At 46.1% G+C, this 25,000-nt stretch overlaps 1 protein-coding gene across 1 annotated transcript in view; it reads left to right on the top strand.

Annotated features, from left to right (window-relative positions):
• Positions 1-3,001, top strand: part of LOC310791212 (matrix metalloproteinase-15-like) — a gene marked incomplete at both ends in the record, with an annotated part of 28,267 nt that extends 25,266 nt beyond the window's left edge. The window contains one exon of the mRNA XM_083652892.1: positions 2,463-3,001. Coding sequence (XP_083509018.1) covers positions 2,463-3,001 — 539 coding nt within the window. The remainder of the gene's footprint in view (positions 1-2,462) is intronic.
• Positions 3,002-25,000: the final 21,999 nt, after the last annotated feature.

The following is a 25,000-nucleotide window of genomic DNA, read 5'->3' as shown; positions in this document are numbered from 1 at the left end:
AGAGAGAAAGAATGAGTAAGAGAGAAAGAGGGAGAGAGAAAGAACGAGGGAGAGAAAGAATGAGGGAGAGAGAGAGAAGGAGAGAGAGGGAGAGAGAGAGGGGGGAGAGAGAAAGAATGAAGAGAGAGAGAGAGAGGAGAGAGAGGGAGAGAGAGAGAGGGGGGAGAGAGAAAGAATGAAGAGAGAGAGAGAGAGGAGAGAGAGAGACGGGGGGAGAGAGAAAAAATGAAGAGAGAGAGAGAGAGAGAGAGAGAGGGAGAGAGAGGGGGGGAGAGAGAAAGAATGAAGAGAGAGAGGGAGAGAGGGGGGAGGAGAGAGAGAGAGAGATACATAGAAGGAGGGGCTCTGGTAGCCAGAGACACGTCTGAAACAAAGAGTGGGTGTGGTCCTTCATTCAGAGACGAGATAGGGGGATGGGGGGTGGTGACGGCAGCGGAGGACCAAAATGCGTGACTCATTAGCCAATGAACAGCCAGGAAGGGGTCTCGTGCTACTTTTGAATGCTAAAATAAAGCTGATAATGTACAATTTGATTAAAAAAATTAATCTTTCAAAGTACAACACAAACTGTCCATTTTGCTGCAACTCGACAGTGCTGCTTAATCCAGAACCTTACTTCCTGGAACTCTTGAGAGTAAAAAACTGGTCCATTGGAGTGAATGGAGATGTCGGGACTCTTCTATCTATACGGCTCTGGAGAAAGCATCATGTTGCCGTGCCTCGTGAGAATGGGAGTAAAGAGCTGTGATTTTTAGACGTCTAACCGTCCAGTAAAACCTCCCTCCATGCTGCTCTCATTCTGCTGAATGTAAAACATCCCCTCGTAAAAAGCCCAACAAATAACTCTAAATCGGCTTTTTCTTCTCTTTCTTTCTCTCTATCTTTGGAAAAAAGCCTGCTGCCCGCAATGATAATGAAACGCTGATTGCAGGATGCACACTCTGTGTGCCTCATGACTCGCTGCTGCAGCAGCAGCAGCAGCAGCTGTGGCTATCAGCAGACAGTCAGCGCTGTATCACTTAGCACAAACTCCTACGCCACCACAGCCAACGTGCTGCTCCGTGCTGACTCCGTCTGATCCCAGGAACAATTAGCAACTCTACGCTACGCTACGCCTCCTCCATCTTCATCCTACGCACCGTCAAGCCTCGCCTCGCCTCGCCTCGCCTCCCTCTTTGAGTTTGCCGTTGCGTCTGAAAAACTTCTCCACTTCAGAAAGGCCCCTGTGCTCTGCCTTAAGAGACAGCAGCGTCTTCTCCACAGTGACATCTTCTCTGTGCCTCCCTCACACACACGCGCGCCTTTGAAGTCGTCTGTACGTGCTGTACCCGAGCAGGAGAGAGTCTGGCTGCTCTGGTCTACCAGGGGGGGGGTGAAAGGCTCTGTTATCTTTACAACCATCCGCCGAAAGTACCAGGCAGACCTGCTTTATTGCACGATCCAAATCTTCGTCAGAATTCGGCATTTTCAGCGCGGAGCAATATTGTTGTTGTTGTTGTTGTTTCACAGCCGGGGAGGTATTTGAGAGCGACACGCAGGGAAGAGAAATCTCCTTCCGCTCCGACTGAAATGGTCGGTGCCAATAGCAGAGCGTCGACACGCAGCCTGCTTCCAGGAAGTCAGACTACCTTTGAAGTGAAAAAGGTGCTGGCAGAGAGAAAGGAGAGAAAAAAAACGCAGAATACTATGAACATGGCTTAAGACTGTTGACGTTTTCAAATGAATGACATTTATAAAGACGATACAGTAAGTCGTGGTGTTGTGTAGAATTTTAGTTCGAGACGGTAGGGTTATATTCACGCACCAAATTATGAATTTAGGTGTCCCCAATTTGATTCCATCCATGATTTATTTAAAGACGTCTGTGTTTTGAGACGACAACAGATGACCATGGCCAAGCAAACATGTCACATGACCAAGCAAACACGTCACATGACCAAGCAAACACATCACATGACCTGGAGAATAAAAGGACAGATATAGAGTGCTGCAGGAATGAGTCCTAAACCCCGTGAGTTAGCAGTTATCGTCTGCTTCCCTCCTCTGGAAGTCAATGAGATCTTTGTAATCTTTGTATGGGGATTTTGGTTAGATGTCTGAAATAATGTCTGTGGTTAACACACGTTTATGAAACTCAGACCTTAAGTGTTGAGTAATCTTCACAAATTAACCCCACTTTTGATGATTTTTGAGATGTTTTCTGGTGATCGCGATTTTTGGCGATCACATTTACGCTTCACAAAAGTGGTATTCAACCCAGTGCGATGCTAACTTCCTGGTTGGCCTTCAAAAATACGTCATTCCTGCTATTTGAAACGTCGTCATTATTATTACTAAATATTGTACCCAACTGAGAGTAGTTCAGTGTCAACAGAGTCGTGACATCACTGCAAGTCATGCATACCTGAAGGCTTGAAATGTCGTTGATATTGAGTTGTTTATTCTCTCTTGACCTTCTCCAGCGTACACCTACTTCTACAAGGGCTCCAAGTACTGGAAGTTTGACAACCACCGCATGAAGAGCGAGCCGGGCTACCCCAAGTCCATCCTGCGGGACTTCATGGGCTGCACCGTGGACGTGGACCCGGACCGGGACCGCGAGACCGACGCCGACGCGGGACGCAAGTACCCGGACGTGAACCGGCCGCCGTTCAACCCGGACGCCGGCAAAGACCGCGAGGGGAAGGACCGCGAGGGGAAGGACCGCGACGGCACCGACGGCGGCAAAGGCTCGGACGACGGCGGCAAAGGCGGCGGCGGGAATACGGACGACGAGGAGGACAAGCGCTCGGGCCGCGAGGAGGACACCAACGAGGTGGACGTGGTGCTGAAGGTGGACGACAGCGAGGAGCGGACCATGAACATCCTCATGGTCACCATCCCTCTCTTCCTGGTGCTGTGCATCCTGGGATTGATCTACGCCATCATCAGCACGCTGCAGAGGAAAGGGGCGCCGCGGCTGCTGGTGCACTGCAAGCGCTCGCTGCAGGACTGGGTCTGACCCGCCCCCGCGCTCTGAGGGACATCGCACGTCGAACTTTAGATGGACCTTAGACACGCCTCTTACGCCTCCTCCCTCCTCCTCCTCCTCCTCTTCCTCCAATGAGCCGTCTGGCCCCGCCCCCCAACTCGTAGTACCTGTGGTAGTAGATACCTGCAAATACTGTACTGATATAGACACATGAACACACACACACACACACACACACACACACACACAGTAGCATTCACAAAGACACAAGAAGCAAGCGACGCATTATGTGGGAGCTTGTACATACATGCTGCATACACACACACACACACACACACACACACACACACACACACACACACACACACACACACCACTCTAACCTCCTCCCCTCCTCCATGGTGCTCTACAATGCGTTGACTGTAGTCTATTTATATGAGAGAAGTTTGCACATTGTTTTCTTGTTGTTTTTGTTGTGGTTCATATTGTGTGACTTAGTTTTTTTTTCTGTTATTTTTGTTCTCGTTAGCGTTATTTCTAAATCAGGAAGGCCGTTCTATTCTCTCTCTCCTGCCTCTGCACCCTCCTCCTCCCTTCCCTCCTCCCCCTTCCTCCCCTTCTCTTATCTCAGTAGGGTTGTTCTTCTCTCTCACATACTTGACATCTGCTTCTGCCATCAGTGTCGTGATTACAAAAAACACACAGAGACGACTAGAAAAGAAAGGGAGCTCGATAGACAGTCCCGTTAAAGAAGGACTCGCCGGAGGCTCCATGTCCTTGTCCTTCCTCCTCTCGCCCTCTCGAGGACTCGAACCCCCGGGCCTGTGCAGTACAGTACGCTTCGGCTGGGCTTTGAGTCGGAGAACCGTCTCTGAACTTTGACCCCAAAAATGTATTCATTCAGAGAACTATAGGAGTACTGCTTTCACTTTGTTCAGCTGTGACCCGCAGCTCTGTAGCAGCTCAGTCGGTTGGTCGGTGTGTGTGTGTGTGTGTGTGTGTGTGTGTGCGCGCGCGCGTGTGTGTGTGAAGGTGTGTGTTTCCGTTCATACCAATCGGCTAAAATGGGGCAGTGGGGGGGGGGGGGCACATTTTGAAATGCAGGATGGCAGAGGCAGAGTAGGTAGGGTGGGCTGCCCCTACCATCCTACATTTAGAGGAAATGTGCATTATGTGGATCGTAGCTATTGCGAATGTGCGCTTGCTGGTCTACCTAAGCAGTCCCTCAGAGTGCCTCCTGTCCCTGGCATGTTTCTAAGACCTGCTCCTCTGTGCTGCAGAGGATCCACACTCCTCCTCCATCTAAAGTGTGTTCATATCTGCGCGCTAAGACAAAACAAAGCAGCTACAAAGCAGTGACCTTTGACCCCAGTATAGTAGCACCGCTAATGCAACGCGGCCATCACATGCTGCAGCCTAATGTAGCGTGCAGTTCCTAATGGACTCTTTTATAGGCGGCGGTTTGTAAAAGGACTTTGACAGCCTGGCCGACGACCTGTGGTCCCTCTGTTGTGGTGGAGTCCCACAGATGAAAGACGGCACCGGGGCGGGCCCGGGTGGTCCCGGCCCGGCCCGGCCCACACGATGGCTGCTGACTGCTTATATCCAGTAATCCTCTTCATTAAAAAACAGCAGGTGTGCGTGTGTGTGTGTGCGAGAGGGCTGTTAACCTCGGCGACCCCCCGAACTACACCGTGAACTCCCAGAAGCAAAACACACACACACACGCACACACGCACACGCACACACACACACACACACACACAGACACACACACACACACACACACACACACTCACACACACACACACACACACACACACACACACACACACACACACACACACACACACACACACACACACACTCCTTTTCATCTTTCAAGGACAGAGGTGGAGTGAAAGACTCCCAGGCAGACGCACAGCGAAACGTACCCATCTTAAAAAGTAATTTAGTTATTTCAATTAATTTATTTTTGATCGGCTGACATAAGATGGAAGCAAAATGCTCTTACCTCCTCGACAGAATTGAAGAATCACCGCGATGTTGCGCTAACGACGGCAGTCACTCCCGCGTAGACAACTGCCGAGTGATTTGAATTTGCGGAGATATCGGCAAACTCGTTTATGTCTGTTGCTGCAACTGCAACTGCAACGTTTAGAAATATATACCGTAGTTAAACACGGTGGTCCGACCTATCGGACGTTTCCGCACTGCTCGTTATGTACCGTGTTAGCCGTGTCTTTGATCAATCAAATCAGAATCAGAATCACTTTTATTGCCACAGTATGCAAGTTACATACGAGGAATTTGTCTTAGTGTCTGTATGCAGCGTAGCGGTCACATCAATATACAGAGATAAGAAGTAGGAAGATAACTAAAGACAATCGCAAAGTTGCAAGTGCAATCAAATCGAGTCAATATACAGTATACAATATGTACATGAGTGGTGAAGTGTTCTGTGGATGATAAATATGAATTTACGTTGGATTTACATGAGATTTACAGACTGAATTAAATAGACGTTAAATAGGCAGTGGATTTACATGAATTTACAGTCAGAGTTAAATAAGAGTTTACATTGAATGTACATGAAATTTACAGGCTAATTTAAATAGGCATTAATGTGCAGGGAATTTACATGAAATCTACCCAACTGCAACATCTCACAGCCAGTTGGACTACACTAACTGCTAGTTTCGGATCAACTCAAGCTGTCATTTTCTTTCGTCTGTGGCCCACAAATTAGATCTCCAAACCAACGTTTAATATTATTCATGAGATATGAAAGCATCAAACACATTTTTGTATCTTTATCTCGGCTGTTCCTCGCTCCCGTTTGCTCCACACACCATTAGATTGTCATGTGACGCAGGGGTTTTCAACCAGGAAGTTATTGTAAACAAACACTGTGATTCGGTCTATATATATACAGTATAAGACTAAAATGGCTTTGCAGTGTGTGAGAGACAGGGAGTGGGAGGGGCTAACTTGAGGAGAGAGAGGGGAGGGGGGGGGGTGAGAGAGAGAGAAGAGAGAGAGAGGTCGAGCCAGCAGTTCAAATGCAGAGTGGACAGGATTGGGAAGAAGCTTATCTGAAGTAGTTAAGAGCAGGTTGAGGAGGGGGAGGGGGGTTGGGCCAGCTCAGGTTACATAGGGGGAGGGGGGGGGGGGTGATGAGTGAAGAGAGACCAAATTTCCTGCAGCTGAGAGGGAGGGAGGGAGGGAGGGGGAGAGGGAGGGAGGGAGGGGGAGAGGAGGCTGATCTCCCTGATCTTGCTGAGTTTGGATGTCAGGATAAGAGAGAGAGAGAGAGAGGCTTTGATACTGTAGCTCTCTCCCTCTATGGGCCGCTGCTGGCACCGGACCATGTGACCTAGATTCCCCCGCTCTGTCAACAACAGTGCTGCCTCAGAGCAAAGCTGGGCTTCCAGCGGGGTGACAGGAAGTGTCCAGCGGGGTGACAGGAAGTGACAGGAAGGTTTTTTTTTACATGGAGGAAGAGGGGAAAAGTGCTTGGCTCGTAGCTGCACGCGTGTTACGTGTACATCATGTGTTCCCTGCGCCTCCGTCTCTCCGGCTCGCAAAAGGTTATTATAGACTATGATGCGAAAAATGCAGAAAATCGAAGCTGTTCCGAAAACTTTAATATCAGGAGAAAGTTTTGGAGTCGGTGTGTAAACGTGAGTGAGACGACATGAGGTTGTGTTTATTTTTAAAACGTGTGACAATTTCGGGCGAAAAATATGGACTTGGTGTGCTGCAAAAAGCCGTAAGTCACGCCCTCTGTGTTCGGCATGGGACCTACGAGATTTCATCCCCCACTCATTTTTTCCATAAACGTTTTGAAAGATTTTCAGAATCAGGAGAGACCGTAGAACATTTTGCTCGGACCAAAACTAAAAAATATATATATTTTTCTTCTTCATCGGTCAGAGTGAAATGTTCTATGGTCTCTCCTGATATACCGAATATGGCTGAATTGCTTGGTTTGTCCGAGTAAAACTTGTTTTATAAAGATTTTAAGAAACGTCTATAGGAAAATGAATGGGAAATCAAAAATCAAGTCAAACAAGTTATTGTATTTATTTAATGCCAAATCATAGCAAAAGTAATCTCATGACCATTTTCCTACAGAGCAGGTCAAGACCAGGCTCTGTTTTAAACCCAACAACTGAAACAGTCCCCACATGAGCAGCACTTGGCAACGGCGGCGACGAAAAACTCCGCCTTTAACAGGAAGTAAACCTCGAGCAGACCTTGCTGTAGGTGGGCGGCCATTTGCTTCGACCGGTTTGGTTGAGAGAGAGAGAGAGGGAAGCCATCATAGCAACGCTTATATTTCTCCGAACGCATCGTGGACGGCAGCGGCGTCGCGCAATGATCCATATTTCAGCCAAGTCAAGTCAAAGTTTCTAGGTAGAAGTGACAGCATGAGACAGAGCAGATGACAGAGTGCACGTTGGTGAGACAGAGCAGATGACAGAGTGCACGTTGGTGAGACAGAGCAGATGACAGAGTGCACGTTGGTGAGACAGAGCAGATGACAGAGTGCACGTTGGTGAGACACAGCAGATGACAGAGTGCACGTTGGTGAGACAGAGCAGATGACAGAGTGCACGTTGGTGAGACAGAGCAGATGACAGAGTGCACGTTGGTGAGACAGAGCAGATGACAGAGTGCACGTTGGTGAGACACAGCAGATGACAGAGTGCACGTTGGTGAGACAGAGCAGATGACAGAGTGCACGTTGGTGAGACAGAGCAGAGGACAGAGTGCACGTTGGTGAGACAGAGCAGATGACAGAGTGCACGTTGGCGAGACATAGCAGATCAGATGCAGGCAGCAGCGAGGGGGCGGGGCCTGGTCGATAGCCGTTGCTGGGAAACAGTGTCCCGTGCGCCCGTGGTTTGGGGGCAGGCGGGTGGCTAGAGCTAATCAGTGGTAAAAGCTCTCCTGCAGTGCCCCCCCCCCCCCCACACACACACACACCCCCTCCCTCCATGACCTATCCCCCCTCCACCACCTCCCTCCATCTCCCTCGGCTTCCCCTTCCATCCTCACCCAGAGGCAGATCAATGCACGTTGGAGATGCCCCTCCTCCCCCTTCGGCCGTGTCTGGACAGTCAGTCTCTGAATAATGCACATTCACTTTCGCCCGATGCAAAGGGATGCCTGCTCTTATCGTGATGCTGCACTGGCAGATACAGACATAAATACATAAATGCTTTTCAAAATGTACACGTTCACTGGGCAAAATAAGAAAACTACTTCCACTTTATGAAGTAAAACATGCCATATTTGTATTCACGGTATGCAACAGTTTCTTTCAAACAAAACTCAAAGTATTTAGTTCAGTCTTTAGTCAAGCATCGAGCATTTGGACATAATTAAAGCGTAATTTTATCGGCAGAAATGTCCGTTAGGGTGATATTTCATTTTAAAGCCGATATTTCATTATCGGCCGATACCGATGACGTGCCGATATCATCCAGCGTCCCTAGCTCCTCCTCATCGCAACTCCTCCTCTGTAAATTCTCTGTATAACGAGCCCACGCGGGGAAATAAGCGCTTCAAAGCTTTCAGGTATAGCTCGCAGAACGAGAGAGATCTAAAAGTACTTTGATTATTTTTTTAAGTGTACCCCCAGCCGAGTTTGCCTTAGAATAACAGCTTCGGCGCTTCAGCCGTTTGGGGAGATCGACTGGGAAGGAGTTCAGTATACAGTATGGCCATGGCTAAAGAGAAGAGAAGAGAAGAGGGGTGGGAGGAGACGCAGGACGTCCGTCCTCTGGGGGGACGTCGTGCGAGACGAGGCTTGGCGCGGGCGTCTTATTGTTTGCGGGGACAGCGAGGACGTGAGGAGTATGGCTCTGTGAACAACATCTGTCAACGATGATTGATTCACACGTGTGTGTGCACTGTGCGTGTGCATGTGTGTGTGTGTACTGTGCGTGTGTATGGGTGTGTGTGTGCGTGTGTGTGTGCGTGTGCGCGTGCGTGTGCGTGTGTGTGTGTGTGTGTGTGTGCACGTTTAGGTCCGTGCAACACATACAGTTAATGGGCTCTGCTCTCTGTAAGCGAGGCCGGTTCTCTACCCCGACTGTAAATCTCCCACTCAGCCCAGCCCTCTCAAGCCCCGAAGGGACCCTAACAATAACAATGGCTGTCTCTCTCTCTCTCTCCCTCTCTCTCTCTCTCCCTCTCTCTCTCTCTCTCTCTCTCTCCCTCTCTCTCTCTCCCTCTCTCTCTCCCTCTCTCTCTCCCTCTCTCTCTCTCTCTCTCTCTCTCCCCCCCTCTCACTCCTCCCCCTATGCTCTTCCTCCTTTAACACACAAACACACAGTGTGTTATTGTCTTCCCTTGCCTCACCTTCTTCCCCCCTTTGGAAACGGGTCTCTAGGCCTCTAGGTCCTCTGTTTTTAGAAGCCCCTCCCACCCCGCCCTCTTCTGTGCGTCTCATTGGCCGGGGACGGAGGCCTTGTTGTGGAGGGTCCCAACCCTTCCGAGTTCATTGAACTAGACGATGGGAGCTCACATGCAAACACGCTGAAGTTATGAAGGTTACAATGTTTCAATGTTATAACGACGGTTATAATGTTTCAATGTTATGACAGTTATAATGTTTCAATGTTATGATGACGGTTATAATGTTTCAATGTTATGACGGTTATAATGATTCAATGTTATGAAGGTTGTAATGTTTCAATGTTATAACGACGGTTATAATGTTTCAATGTTATGACGGTTATAATGTTTCAATGTTATGAAGGTTATAATGTTTCAATGTTATGATGACGGTTATAATGTTTCAATGTTATGACAGTTATAATGTTTCAATGTTATGATGACGGTTACAATGTTTCAATATTTCACCTGTCCTACTGTTTCAGCTCTGAGCTCAGGTGTAGAATGATCAGATTTGATTTGAAACCCCGCCCCCACCCCCCATTACTTTCGCTCGAGCTCTGTTTTCTTTTCTTCTTCAGGCTGTGTGTAGTTTGTTGCGTTGTCACAGTGTCTCCCCCTGCCTGCACTGCACACTAATAACCACTAGCTTCAGAAGGCCTTGTGATTGCATCAGTCCCTGCAGACACACACACACACTGACAGCGGCCTGAACTCGGAGCGCGGAGAACGAGATTAAAAACCAGGAAATGGACGGAAAGATCAAAAGGAAAAGAGACGTCGGGGGGGGGGGAGGGGAGGCTGAGTTAAATGTGACACGGGTCGCGGAGTCTGTCTCTGAACAGGGTGCGTCTTTTCCCACGATGCATCTCACCTTACTCCTCGAGCCGTTCCCCTCCGCTCACTTTAAAGTGCCGCGGGGCTTGACTCCCCGCGGGGCTTGACTCCCCGCGGGGCTTGACTCCCCGCGGGGCTTGACTCCCCGCGGGGCTTGACTCCCCGCGGGGCTTGACTCCCCGCGGGGCTTGACTCCCCGTGGGGCTTGACTCCCCGCGGGGCTTGACTCCCCGCGGGGCTTGACTCCCCGTGGGGCTTGACTCCCCGTGGGGCTTGACTCCCCGTGGGGCTTGACTCCCCGCGGGGCTTGACTCCCCGCGGGGCTTGACTCCCCGTGGGGCTTGACTCCCCGCGGGGCTTGACTCCCCGCGGGGCTTGACTCCCCGTGGGGCTTGACTCCCCGTGGGGCTTGACTCCCCGCGGGGCTTGACTCCCCGCGGGGAGCGAAGCAGAGAAAAGGACAAATGACTCTCAGTGTTGAGCTTCTCCTGTGTCGCAGCTTTTCCAGGACTTTTTGCCCCGCTCCGACCTGCGTGTGTGGAACAGGTGATGCAGACCTGTGGACACCGTCACCACTGTTCAGTAGACGGTAGCCACATTGTTTTTGTGAGTAACTGGGTCGTTTTTTTTTCTTCTGTTTTGTTCTGTTTCTGAAAACACGTGGAAACAAACACAAAAGAGATACTCTTCGTTCTTATTTCTCTCCGAACTCGATACATTGTTAACGTTGCCATTTTGTTGTTGTTAATAACATTCCATTTTGTTTGATTGGTTGTTAGTGTTTGTTTTTTTTCTGTAGAAAATGTAAGATTTTATACATTTGTGTTGTGTGTTCACCTCTAGTTGAGTGTGTTAACAATCCATGCTGGACATGTACACATTAAAAAAAGAAAATGCTCTGAAAATAGTTTTTTAGCTTTTAGTGATACGCATCTGATTTGCAGGGGACAATGCCCTCCCAACCCAAAGGTAGCTGATTTCAGTACCAGAACCAAATCGCACAAGAGAATTGCTATTATGCACGGACACACACACACACATACACGCACACACGCACGCACACACACACACACCCTCCATTCTCCTCCGGCGGTGAGGTCACCGTCCGTAGGGCCGTGCTTCCTGTCTCACACGGGACAGGCCGTGGGAGGGGGCGGGGTCTGGCCGCTCGCCAGGAAGCCACATGAGAGGGGAGGAAGTTAGCGACGGTGTCATCGCGCGGAGGAAATGCATTGTTGAATGGTTTTTTTTTCCAGAAAGCTTTTTTTCCCCTCGCGCAGCAAAGATTACAGAGCAGAGAGCAAGCAGGCTTAAAATCAAGTCGCCTTTTTCACAGCAGCCATTTTTGTGTCTCAAAGGCAGGGAGTAACAGGTGCGACCAAAACATTAACGAGGGCCCCAGCAGCACTGGAACGCCTAAATCGATTGGAAGTTGGAAACCCTCGTTAATGTTTTGCTTGCGCCTGTGTTGCTTCCCGCCTTTTAGACACAAAATGGCTGCTGTGAAAAAGGTCAACGGGGTGTTTCTATTACTGAGGGGGACTTTTTCTCAATGGGTTAAATGAAGTGAGGCCTACTCACGACCAAGGGGCATCCTCCGGTACTGAAAAATCAAGCCAATGAGGAAGTAACTTAAACTTGCATTGTTTCCAATGGCCAACAGGGGGCGACTCCACTGGATGTAAAAGTCAGTCTGATTGTGTTGTACGGGCTGGGGAAAGCAGAAGCATGCGGCCCCGAGAGGAGAAAATGCCGTAACAAAAATCTACTCTGCGCTCTAGTCGACTTACCAGGAGAAAGTTGTTGCATAAACCAGCCAAGACGCCCTGATGACCTACATTGAGACGCACCGTCCACCATGACACGTTTGTTACAAAGTAGGACATACCTCTGCGTAGTTTGTACACAAGCTACTTTAATGATGCGGGTGGTGTTTACATGGTGCAGTGTGGCCTGCCTTCACAATGTGTTTACATGTGGGATGTAATGCTTTCCTGCTGTCGTGTGTGTGTATCATGTGTGCGCACAGCGTGTGTGTTGTGTGTATAATGTGTGCGTGCAGTGTGTGTGTGTGTGTAATGTGTGCGTGTGGCGTGCATGGCAGGACCGCAGTTCCTTGTTAAATCTTTCTCCTACAGTTATCACCATGTACACCCCGCAGACCACACTAATTACTTGCCGTCATCTCTGGGTAGAAAATTAACTTACACACACACACACACACACACATGCACACACACACACACACACACACACAGCTTATAGCTAATGAACAGCAGATCGCAGCAGGCGAAAGTCTGAGCACCTGCTTGATAAAACAATATTTTACAGCACTGCACCTGTTGTACACTTTGGCTGACCATACACTATTCCTCCCTTACAGTATATACTCTATGGAGGAATACTGTCTCCAAACACTTTGCCATTAACGACCTGCTAATTAGCATGCATATTAGTAGCTGTTTATTACTTCTTATGAAGCACTTATAAATGCTTTATTCTGCAGGAACATATTCTACAACTACTAGGCCTTAACTAATAGGCTGTTTACACCTGGCAAAACATGCATTTTCTGTGATCAGATTGCAATTGGATAGTGCTTGACCCTTAGCCTGATTTAATTTACACCTGGCGTTAGCATGCGTTTTGAAAACCGGTGTCCTCTCAATCCGCATACAGTTGCTGTATGCGGATTGAGAGGACGCGTTGCATTTACACTTGTGTCCAATGTGGTCACAATGTGTACCTGACCACCTCCGGAGGTGGTTTGGCCAATCAGATCGCAATCCGTCTTCAGTGTGTTTTGGGGGTGTTTACACCTGTACTTTCAAGTGGTCAAGCACTATCTGATTGCAATCTGATCATAGAAAACGCATGTTAGTGCCAGGTGTAATAAATGGCCTCTAAGAGTTTTCCCTTAATAACCTCCTCATTACTGCTTATTATTAAGGAAGTTGTACATGAATATGCTTTACATAACTAAAACATATTAAGATCTAATCAGCAACTAGTTAATGGTGAATATGTTCCTTAATATGAAGTGTTACCCACTTTATTTATCAGAAAGATGTTTTAATGTTCCATACTAAATCAATTAAGTAGCCTATAAATAACCCACATGTATCTTTGTTTATGCTTGTGCTAATCCAATAACAGACACAATAATTTTCAAAAGGCGAGTGATAATTCAACACCAGTCAGATCACCATCCTACAACGTGTTGAAAAACCTGCATCCACAGTGAAGAGCTTCAGTTGATCATAGGCTATATAAATTATATTTGTCCTTCTGTGGTGATATAATGGCGATATGACATAATAGTGTTTTCTAGTTTTTGTGAAACAAAATCACTGAAGTGAAAGTTCTGTCCCAACTATATTGTTACGTACCCTTGCACATTTTTAAGTGGGTACTCGAATCCTGGAGCTTTGGGTTTACTGTGTATACCTGCGTGTCACGTAGATAGACTACACCGCTGATCATGTTGAAGGAATAAGGAATGAACAGAATGATAACGGGACGGAGCAATGTGAACGAGGTTAGATGTAGACAGCAGTGAATGGGTTATACCGCACAATGACAGTGGTGCTGCTTAATGGATGTAAAATACTGTAGGCCGACCTCATTTAGATTATAAGATTAGATTAGATGAGATTTTAATGATCCCCGTGAGGAAATTGCAGCCTCCGATAATAGGATACAGCAAAGGAAAATAATAATATGGGGGGAGGGGGGGGGGGGGATAAGGCCAGCAACCATTTCAACACTAGATGAATGAAAAGGAATGGAAAATATGATAATACAGTACTAATAGAGATAATTATATTCAACATGTCTACCATGTGAAAAAATATGAAAATAGTCTTTACGAATAAACATGTTCAAATGACAGCATAGATACAGAATGTGTCAGATCATGCAGAGTTTACAGGCCATATGAGCAATTACATCAAAGTCGATGTAATTAGCTCTGTGTAGATGTACTGAGGGCCCGGGGCCAAGTATGCTGCCAGACTACAATCAACCAGGGTTCAGTGAAGCAGCCTCATAACGTCCTGTGACACTGTATAAAACTGCTCTCCATAAAAAACACACACACGGTTTCCATTTTTCTCTCCTCTTCTGTCCGTCCCGTGCGCTCTCTGTGTTTCACAGGTGAGGTCATGGTGACGTAACATACGCAACATCTGGAGCTGTAGTAGAGCTAGACCTGAATGTGTAACGTACACAACATCTGGAGCTGTAGTAGAGCTAGACCTAAATGTGTAATGTACACAACATCTGGAGCTGTAGTAGAGCTAGACCTGAATGTGTAACGTACACAACATCTGGAGCTGTAGTAGAGCTAGACCTGAATGTGTAACGTACACAACATCTGGAGCTGTAGGAGAGCTAGACCTGAATGTGCAACGTACACAACATCTAGAGCTGTAGTAGAGCTAGACCTGAACGTGTAACGTACACAACATCTGGAGCTGTAGTAGAGCTAGACCTGAATGTGCAACGTACACAACATCTGGAGCTGTAGTAGAGCTGGACCTGAATGTGTAACGTACACAACATCTGGAGCTGTAGTAGAGCTAGACCTGAATGTGTAACGTACACAACATCTAGAGCTGTAGTAGAGCTACACCTGAATGTGTAACGTACACAACATCTGGAGCTGTAAGAGAGCTAGACCTGAATGTGTAACGTACACAACATCTAGAGCTGTAGTAGAGCTAGACCTGAATGTGTAACGTCCACAACATCTAGAGCTGTAGTAGAGCTAGACCTGAATGTGTAACGTCCACAACATCTAGAGCTGTAGTAGAGCTAGACCTGAAGGTGTAACGTCACAACATCTAGAGCTGTAGTAGAGCTAGACCTGAATGTGTAACGTCCACAACATCTAGAGCTGTAGTAGAGCTACACCTGAACGTGTAACGTACACAACATCTAGAGCTGTAGTAGAGCTAGACCTGAATGTGTAACATACACAACATCTAGAGCTGTAGTAGAGCTAGACCTGAACGTGTAACATACACAACATCTGGAGCTGTAGTAGAGCTAGACCTGAATGTGTAACATACACAACATCTGGAGCTGTAGTAGAGCTAGACCTGAATGTGTAACATACACAACATCTAGAGCTGTAGTAGAGCTAGACCTGAATGTGTAACGTACACAACATCTAGAGCTGTAGTAGAGCTAGACCTGAAGGTGTAACGTACACAACATCTAGAGCTGTAGTAGAGCTAGACCTGAAGGTGTAACGTACACAACATCTAGAGCTGTAGTAGAGCTAGACCTGAACGTGTAACATACACAACATCTAGAGCTGTAGTAGAGCTAGACCTGAACGTGTAACGTCCACAACATCTAGAGCTGTAGTAGAGCTAGACCTGAATGTGTAACGTACACAACATCTAGAGCTGTAGTAGAGCTAGACCTGAAGGTGTAACGTACACAACATCTAGAGCTGTAGTAGAGCTAGACCTGAATGTGTAACATACACAACATCTGGAGCTGTAAGAGAGCTAGACCTGAAGGTGTAATGTACACAACATCTGGAGCTGTAGTAGAGCTAGACCTGAATGTGTAACGTACACAACATCTGGAGCTGTAGTAGAGCTAGACCTGAATGTGTAACGTACACAACATCTGGAGCTGTAGTAGAGCTAGACCTGAATGTGTAACATACACAACATCTAGAGCTGTAGTAGAGCTAGACCTGAATGTGTAACGTCACAACATCTAGAGCTGTAGTAGAGCGACACCTGAATGTATAACGTACACAACATCTAGAGCTGTAGTAGAGCTAGACCTGAATGTGTAACGTACACAACATCTGGAGCTGTAGTAGAGCTAGACCTGAATGTGTAACATACACAACATCTAGAGCTGTAGTAGAGCTAGACCTGAATGTGTAACGTCACAACATCTAGAGCTGTAGTAGAGCGACACCTGAATGTGTAACGTACACAACATCTGGAGCTGTAGTAGAGCTAGACCTGAACGTGTAACATACACAACATCTAGAGCTGTAGTAGAGCTAGACCTGAATGTGTAACGTACACAACATCTGGAGCTGTAGTAGAGCTAGACCTGAACGTGTAACGTCACAACATCTAGAGCTGTAGTAGAGCTAGACCTGAACGTGTAACATACACAACATCTAGAGCTGTAGTAGAGCTAGACCTGAAGGTGTAATGTACACAACATCTGGAGCTGTAGTAGAGCTAGACCTGAACGTTAAACGTACACAACATCTAGAGCTGTAGTAGAGCTGGACCTGAATGTGTAACGTACACAACATCTGGAGCTGTAGTAGAGCTAGACCTGAATGTGTAACGTACACAACATCTGGAGCTGTAGTAGAGCTAGACCTGAACGTGTAACGTACACAACATCTGGAGCTGTAAGAGAGCTAGACCTGAACGTGTAACGTACACAACATCTGGAGCTGTAGTAGAGCTAGACCTGAACGTGTAACGTACACAACATCTGGAGCTGTAAGAGAGCTAGACCTGAACGTGTAACGTACACAACATCTGGAGCTGTAGTAGAGCTAGACCTGAACGTGTAACGTACACAACATCTGGAGCTGTAGTAGAGCTAGACCTGAACGTGTAACGTACACAACATCTGGAGCTGTAGTAGAGCTACACCTGAATGTGTAACGTACACAACATCTGGAGCTGTAGTAGAGCTAGACCTGAATGTATAACGTACACAACATCTGGAGCTGTAGTAGAGCTAGACCTGAATGTGTAACGTACACAACATCTGGAGCTGTAAGAGAGCTAGACCTGAACGTGTAACGTACACAACATCTGGAGCTGTAGTAGAGCTAGACCTGAATGTGTAACATACACAACATCTAGAGCTGTAGTAGAGCTAGACCTGAATGTGTAACATACACAACATCTAGAGCTGTAGTAGAGCTAGACCTGAATGTGTAACATACACAACATCTGGAGCTGTAAGAGAGCTAGACCTGAATGTGTAACGTACACAACATCTAGAGCTGTAGTAGAGCTAGACCTGAATGTGTAACATACACAACATCTGGAGCTGTAGTAGAGCTAGACCTGAACGTGTAACGTACACAACATCTAGAGCTGTAGTAGAGCTAGACCTGAATGTGTAACGTCACAACATCTAGAGCTGTAGTAGAGCTAGACCTGAATGTGTAACGTACACAACATCTGGAGCTGTAGTAGAGCTAGACCTGAATGTGTAACGTACACAACATCTGGAGCTGTAGGAGAGCTAGACCTGAACGTGTAACGTACACAACATCTGGAGCTGTAAGAGAGCTAGACCTGAACGTGTAACGTACACAACATCTGGAGCTGTAGTAGAGCTAGACCTGAACGTGTAACGTACACAACATCTGGAGCTGTAGTAGAGCTAGACCTGAACGTGTAACGTACACAACATCTGGAGCTGTAGTAGAGCTAGACCTGAATGTGTAACGTACACAACATCTAGAGCTGTAGTAGAGCTAGACCTGAATGTGTAACGTACACAACATCTGGAGCTGTAGTAGAGCTAGACCTGAATGTGTAACGTACACAACATCTGGAGCTGTAGTAGAGCTAGACCTAAATGTGTAATGTACACAACATCTAGAGCTGTAGTAGAGCTACACCTGAATGTGTAATGTACACAACATCTGGAGCTGTAAGAGAGCTAGACCTGAATGTGTAACGTACACAACATCTAGAGCTGTAGTAGAGCTAGACCTGAATGTGTAACGTACACAACATCTGGAGCTGTAGTAGAGCTAGACCTGAATGTATAACGTACACAACATCTGGAGCTGTAGTAGAGCTAGACCTGAATGTGTAACGTACACAACATCTGGAGCTGTAAGAGAGCTAGACCTGAACGTGTAACGTACACAACATCTGGAGCTGTAGTAGAGCTAGACCTGAACGTGTAACGTACACAACATCTGGAGCTGTAGTAGAGCTAGACCTGAACGTGTAACGTACACAACATCTGGAGCTGTAGTAGAGCTAGACCTGAACGTGTAACGTACACAACATCTGGAGCTGTAGTAGAGCTAGACCTGAATGTGTAACGTACACAACATCTGGAGCTGTAGTAGAGCTACACCTGAACGTGTAACGTACACAACATCTAGAGCTGTAGTAGAGCTAGACCTGAACGTGTAACGTACACAACATCTGGAGCTGTAGTAGAGCTAGACCTGAATGTGTAACGTACACAACATCTGGAGCTGTAGTAGAGCTAGACCTGAACGTGTAACGTACACAACATCTAGAGCTGTAGTAGAGCTACACCTGAATGTGTAACGTACACAACATCTAGAGCTGTAGTAGAGCTAGACCTGAACGTGTAACGTCCACAACATCTAGAGCTGTAGTAGAGCTAGACCTGAACGTGTAACGTACACAACATCTGGAGCTGTAGTAGAGCTAGACCTGAATGTGTAACGTCACAACATCTAGAGCTGTAGTAGAGCTAGACCTGAATGTGTAACATACACAACATCTAGAGCTGTAGTAGAGCTAGACCTGAATGTGTAACATACACAACATCTGGAGCTGTAGTAGAGCTAGACCTGAATGTGTAACGTACACAACATCTAGAGCTGTAGTAGAGCTACACCTGAATGTGTAACGTCCACAACATCTAGAGCTGTAGTAGAGCTAGACCTGAACGTGTAACGTACACAACATCTAGAGCTGTAAGAGAGCTAGACCTGAACGTGTAACGTACACAACATCTAGAGCTGTAGTAGAGCTAGACCTGAATGTGTAACGTACACAACATCTAGAGCTGTAGTAGAGCTAGACCTGAATGTGTAACGTCCACAACATCTAGAGCTGTAGTAGAGCTAGACCTGAATGTGTAACGTACACAACATCTAGAGCTGTAGTAGAGCTACACCTGAATGTGTAACGTCCACAACATCTAGAGCTGTAGTAGAGCTAGACCTGAACGTGTAACGTACACAACATCTGGAGCTGTAAGAGAGCTGGACCTGAATGTGTAACGTACACAACATCTAGAGCTGTAGTAGAGCTAGACCTGAAGGTGTAACGTACACAACATCTAGAGCTGTAGTAGAGCTAGACCTGAATGTGTAACGTACACAACATCTGGAGCTGTAGTAGAGCTAGACCTGAACGTGTAACGTACACAACATCTGGAGCTGTAGTAGAGCTAGACCTGAATGTGTAACGTACACAACATCTGGAGCTGTAGTAGAGCTAGACCTGAATGTGTAACATACACAACATCTAGAGCTGTAGTAGAGCTACACCTGAATGTGTAACGTACACAACATCTGGAGCTGTAGGAGAGCTGGACATGAAGGTGTAATGTACACAACATCTGGAGCTGTAGTAGAGCGACACCTGAATGTATAACGTACACATCTAATAATAATAATCATAGATAGATAGATAGATAGATAGATAGATAGATAGATAGATAGATAGATAGATAGATAGATAGATAGATAGATAGATAGTTATAATAATTGTTATAATAGAAGATTGTTATAATAAAAATAACAATGCAAACTATCCCTTTAATGTCATGTTTCTCTGTCAGTGGACCGGTTACCAACTGCTACTGTTTTAATTCAATTCATTTATCCACAAAGCCCATTTCAAGCTGATGCTCAAGCTGTGACTGTGAGGAGCTGCTTGACCTTCTGGAGGATCTGTAGCCCACTTGTCCAGATCCAAGTCTACACAGTCTCTCTGCTGATGATCAGTAGTGCAGCAGCTGGTACCTGTAAACACACACACACACACACACACACACACACACACACACACACACACACACACACACACACACACACACACACACACACACACACACACACACACACACACACACACACATCTGGTACCTGCTGTAAGGTGTTAGACTGTAAACACTGAGAGACCAGCTGCCAGCCCTGTGGTATGGAACTACAGATCACACCTGGCCATCCTGGGACAATCCATCTGGACACAGTGTGTGTGTGTGTGTGTGTGTGTGTGTGTGTGTGTGTGTGTGTGTGTGTGTGTGTGTGTGTGTGTGTGTGTGTGTGTGCGTGTGTGCGTGTGTTGCCGTGCGGCCGTTCAGTCCATGCGGGCAGGAAACGGCTCCTCAAAGCTTCCACGCTCGCTCCATCTCTCTTTCCTGAGAGAAACTGCTGACCCCATCGTCCGAGTGGTCCGAGGGACCACTCTCCTCTTCCCACAACCCCCGGCACTCCGACCTTTGACCCCGGCCGCAGGACCCAGGAGAGCTGGGAGACAATAGGAGGGAGACGTCTCCTCCAGATGAATCGTGCGGATCCAGCTTAGTGTATTCCGTATGGGGAAATGAAGAGAATCGGTTTGCTAACTCTTTAAATTAGTAGTAATATAGTAGTTCATATGTAGTTACACATGTAACAAGACACAAGTCTGTGTGTATAATAACAAAGCTATGAAGTGACAACAACTACATCTGACTGACATACAGTTACCCTCTCAAACTCCACTATGAAAGTCGAAAAGCCCTTGTGGCTGAATGGTTAAAGCTGTGTGCTTTGCAATCAGAAGTTCACTGGTTCGAATCCACTACTGGGTTTTAGCAATCTCTGTCCCAGGCCATATTCTTTACAGGTCCGCTACCATAACTACATGAACTATACATTTGAATAGACTCACTCCACTTTACAGGTCCGGTATGTAAGTACCACCAATGTAATTACTAGGGCTGTCAAACGATTAATTTTCTTAATCGCGATTAATCGCGCGATTAATTATAATTAATCGCGATTAATCGCGTCTTTGTATCGCATGTTTAAAATGCTATTATTTTGCATTGTAAAGCACTTTTAATTAGATATGAATAATTATTACCAGTGTGTCGTGATTGGGAATCAAATTAATGCAAATAAATGTACTTTGTGATCTTGAATTTTAGATTTATTTTCAATTCAATAGAAGTGCAATGTAGACAGGAGGTCACAAAATGCATCTTGAATAGAAAATACATGCACAATAATTGTAAACACTCCAGCCCCGATACTTCCGGCGGCGGCGCTGTGGAGCAGTCGAAACCCAAAATGACACAGCCGAAGAAGGCTGTATCTGAGCTGAGCTAAAAACTTTGGCACTTCCATGTGAATAATGGCTCGGTATTGGAAACTGTGTATTGATAACGTGTATATCGCGTGAAGCCATTGGAGCCGACCTCCCAGTGGTTAGAGGACCCGCGCATCCGAGACTCTGAAGGAAGAATGAGTGATGAGTCTCGCGCTAGCTAGCTGGCTGCTAGCTACTTTCAGGTGATCGCTCGCCTCAAACTCAATGTACTTCGGTGATATTTTAATTCCGTTTTTCACAAGGTGCAAACTACGGCTCTTGACTTATCCACTGTGCCATTTGGGAAGTAAAACGATCCATTTAAAAGCGTATTGCTGTCGTTCTCTTCCATGCCTGCCTGCACAAACAGGAGACAGGAAACCGAACGGCTTGACTACAAGTACGGGGCGACGAAGGGATAAAATAGCCCTCTTTTGTCCGCATGCGATTAACGCGATTAAAAAAAAATAATGCGTTATGATCGGCGCGCGTTAACGCACGATTAACGCGTTAACGCTGACAGCCCTAGTAATTACTATCTAATAGTAGTTACATAAACAAGGGCTATTTTTGCCCTTGTGAAATATATTCCGGGGGCATTTTGGATCATTTCCAGGGCACTTTTATCAAATGTTGGGAAATACCTTAGTTGCAGCTACGTAGCATGACAGACCAATCAATGACTCTTATTCACTCAAATTTTATTTCTAAAAAAAAAAATCACTCCTCTGTTGATTGTCTGGCATGTTATTAATGTACTTGGCAAAAACATGAGTGAACTAGCTGGCCAGCTAGCTTGTGCTGCCTGTCACTGAGGTCAATAACGCTAGTAGGAGGAGGGAAGCGGAACTTTATTCACCTTACGTAGCCCCGCCCACTTGACCCGATTGGGTTTACACTTCCTGTTAGTCTTTCAAGCCATACTGTCTCTTCTACATGTACATACGGTGAATAGACACTGTAATCCATCACCATAACAGACAATCCTCACATCACATAGACAGCATGTGATGTGTTTTAAGGAGAGGAGAGGAGCAGTTGTTGATAAACTACATGACACAAAGTAGTTCACTGCTGAAAACCTACTGAGATTTGAATGTGGTTAAACCTTCACCGAACAACTGCATTTGGAGTCAATTGAACTACATTAAGTGCTCCCCAACATGGTTCTACACTTACATCATTGTATTCTATATTTACGAGACAAACTAAAATATCCAATACATGGGTTGCGCTCTGGGGAACGGTTTCAGAGAAAGAAAGGTGAATTCAAATGGAAGTCTAACATTCAACAGATGCATCAAACGCTGCAGAGCAGTCATGGGAAGATCACATCGTGTTCCGCCAACTTTATATGACCTTCTCATAACGTTTACTGCCTCCTCCATCCACCGGCTGCAGTGCCTCCTCCATCCACCGGCTGCAGTGCCTCCTCCATCCACCGGCTGCAGTGGAGATGTGTAGCGTGTAGGGGTGTCACGATAAGCTCGGTTCACGATACGATACGATACACGATATTGGGTTCACGATAACGATACGATATTTTAACAATATTTTTTTGCGATCGATTTGTAAGTTGAGGGGGCATCCTCCACGCTAATTTGAGAAATTTCACCATTTTCATCCTCCGTGTCTGTAACGAAGGTCCCTCGTCTGTTCAAACAAAGCAATGAAAAGGAGAGCGAGCATGCAATCAGATGCAGATCAGTGCCACCATGTTCAGCTTCTTTTTCTCACGATATGAGATTTCATCTCAACGATACATATTGTCACGTTTTGATATCGCGATATATTGTGGGACGATATATTGTGACATCCCTAGTAGCGTGTTTAGTGGAGATATGTAGCATGTTTAGTGGAGATATGTAGCGTGTTTAGTGGAGATACGCATGCCCGTAGCTACCATTGAGGACACTGAGGTCATGACCTCGGTATAAAATATATATATATATATATATATATATATATATATATATATATATATATATATATATATAAATAGCCCCGGCCCCCAGATCTTTTCATCTGTCATTGATGTTTTAAAGCCCTCATAAATAACATGATATATGACAGTTGATCAGAAATGCAACAATTTGCTTCCTCTCTGTGTGCTATAGAAGGAAGAGACATAACTCACCACAACGTTCACATTTTGCATTGAGGCTAGATTGGGGCTAGACTTTGGGGACAGTTCTATTGAAGTGAATGGGTAAGTAACTCCCCTGTAAGTGATGTTTGTGTAGATGGGCCATTGTATTTAATTGAGCAGTATTCTGCCATGTGACCTGTATGCAGAATATATTTTATGTGGGGAGACATTTATTTTTTGTATCATTGTAAAGCAACAGCAGCACAGTAAAGAGGATATTAATCTAATATGATGTCAGTTAGTTCTTTGTAGATCTAGCCTATTAATTTTGATCTTAAAGTGCACCAGATTGAAGCATTTCACTTTAAAATGGACACATTTTTCTAACCCTGGAACCCCCACGCCACGCTAACATGACCTCTGTATTTCTCAAACCCTGACTACGGCCATGAAGATACGTAGCGTGTTTAGTGGAGATATGTAGCGTGTTTAGTGAAGATACGTAGCGTGTTTAGTGGAGATATGTAGCGTGTTTAGTGGAGATACGTAGCGTGTTTAGTGGAGATACGTAGCGTGTTTAGTGAAGATACGTAGCGTGTTTAGTGGAGATATGTAGCGTGTTTAGTGGAGATACGTAGCGTGTTTAGTGGAGATACGTAGCGTGTTTAGTGTCCCGCTGATCCACTACAAAGCTGCAACTACAAAGAGGCTGTAATATTTAATGCAGACCTGCTGTGTCTCTGCTTTTTATGATATGGAGTTCCCCCATCTGTACAATAAAGAGGTAAACTGTACCTGTGTGTGTGTGCGTGCGTGCGTGCGTGCGTGCGTGCGTGTGTGCGTGTGTGTGTGTGTGTGTGTGTGTGTGTGTGTGTGTTATTTTGGTTTCATGCTGACATGAAACCTATTATCATAACTGGGCGGAAAAAACTAATAAAATTACGAGATGTAATAAAGTTAATGAGGACAACATCACAAGGGGATGCAGCGTCATGGCATGTGTGTGTGTGTGTGTGTGTGTGTGTGTGGGTGTGTGTGTGTGTGTGTGTGTGTGTGTGTGTGTGTGTGTGTGCGCGTGTGTGTGTGCATGTGACTGTAATGAAAGACTAGGACAGTCGACACAATGGTAACCACAGAACAGCGTGAGTCACAGAGTGAAATGGGTCGCTGTTACCGTGGAGACGCCCTATCAGAAATCAACCTTAATGGTCAGGTGACTCATGACTAGTGTGGTAAAAAGCATTGCAAACACATTGCTATTTTGCAATTTCTTTGCAAATCGGGTTGGGTAAAATATCTAACTTAATAAAGACCAATAACTAGAATTTAAAAAGTAGCCTACAACATGATTTATTTACAAAAAGCAAAGTCTACAGGGCCCTATTGGTTCAGCCATCCCTCTCTACTTGCTCTGATGACTGACCCCGGAAATCACTCACTCACATCCCTTTATAACTTTTCACAGGAAGTCCTATGTAGAGAGCAGCTTACTGCAGAGAGCGCCCTCTAGGCATAGGAGGAGGTATTACAACAACTTCTAATTTCTCACCATACTAGCCGTTGCTTTCTGGCAGAAGTAGCTGTATGGTGCTTAGTCTCATTGTT

This window comes from Poromitra crassiceps (genome assembly GCF_964638095.1).
Source record: "Poromitra crassiceps genome assembly, chromosome: 16".
In the NCBI taxonomy this organism is placed as follows: Eukaryota; Metazoa; Chordata; class Actinopteri; order Beryciformes; family Melamphaidae; genus Poromitra; species Poromitra crassiceps.
This window is presented reverse-complemented; position numbering and strand designations above follow the sequence as displayed.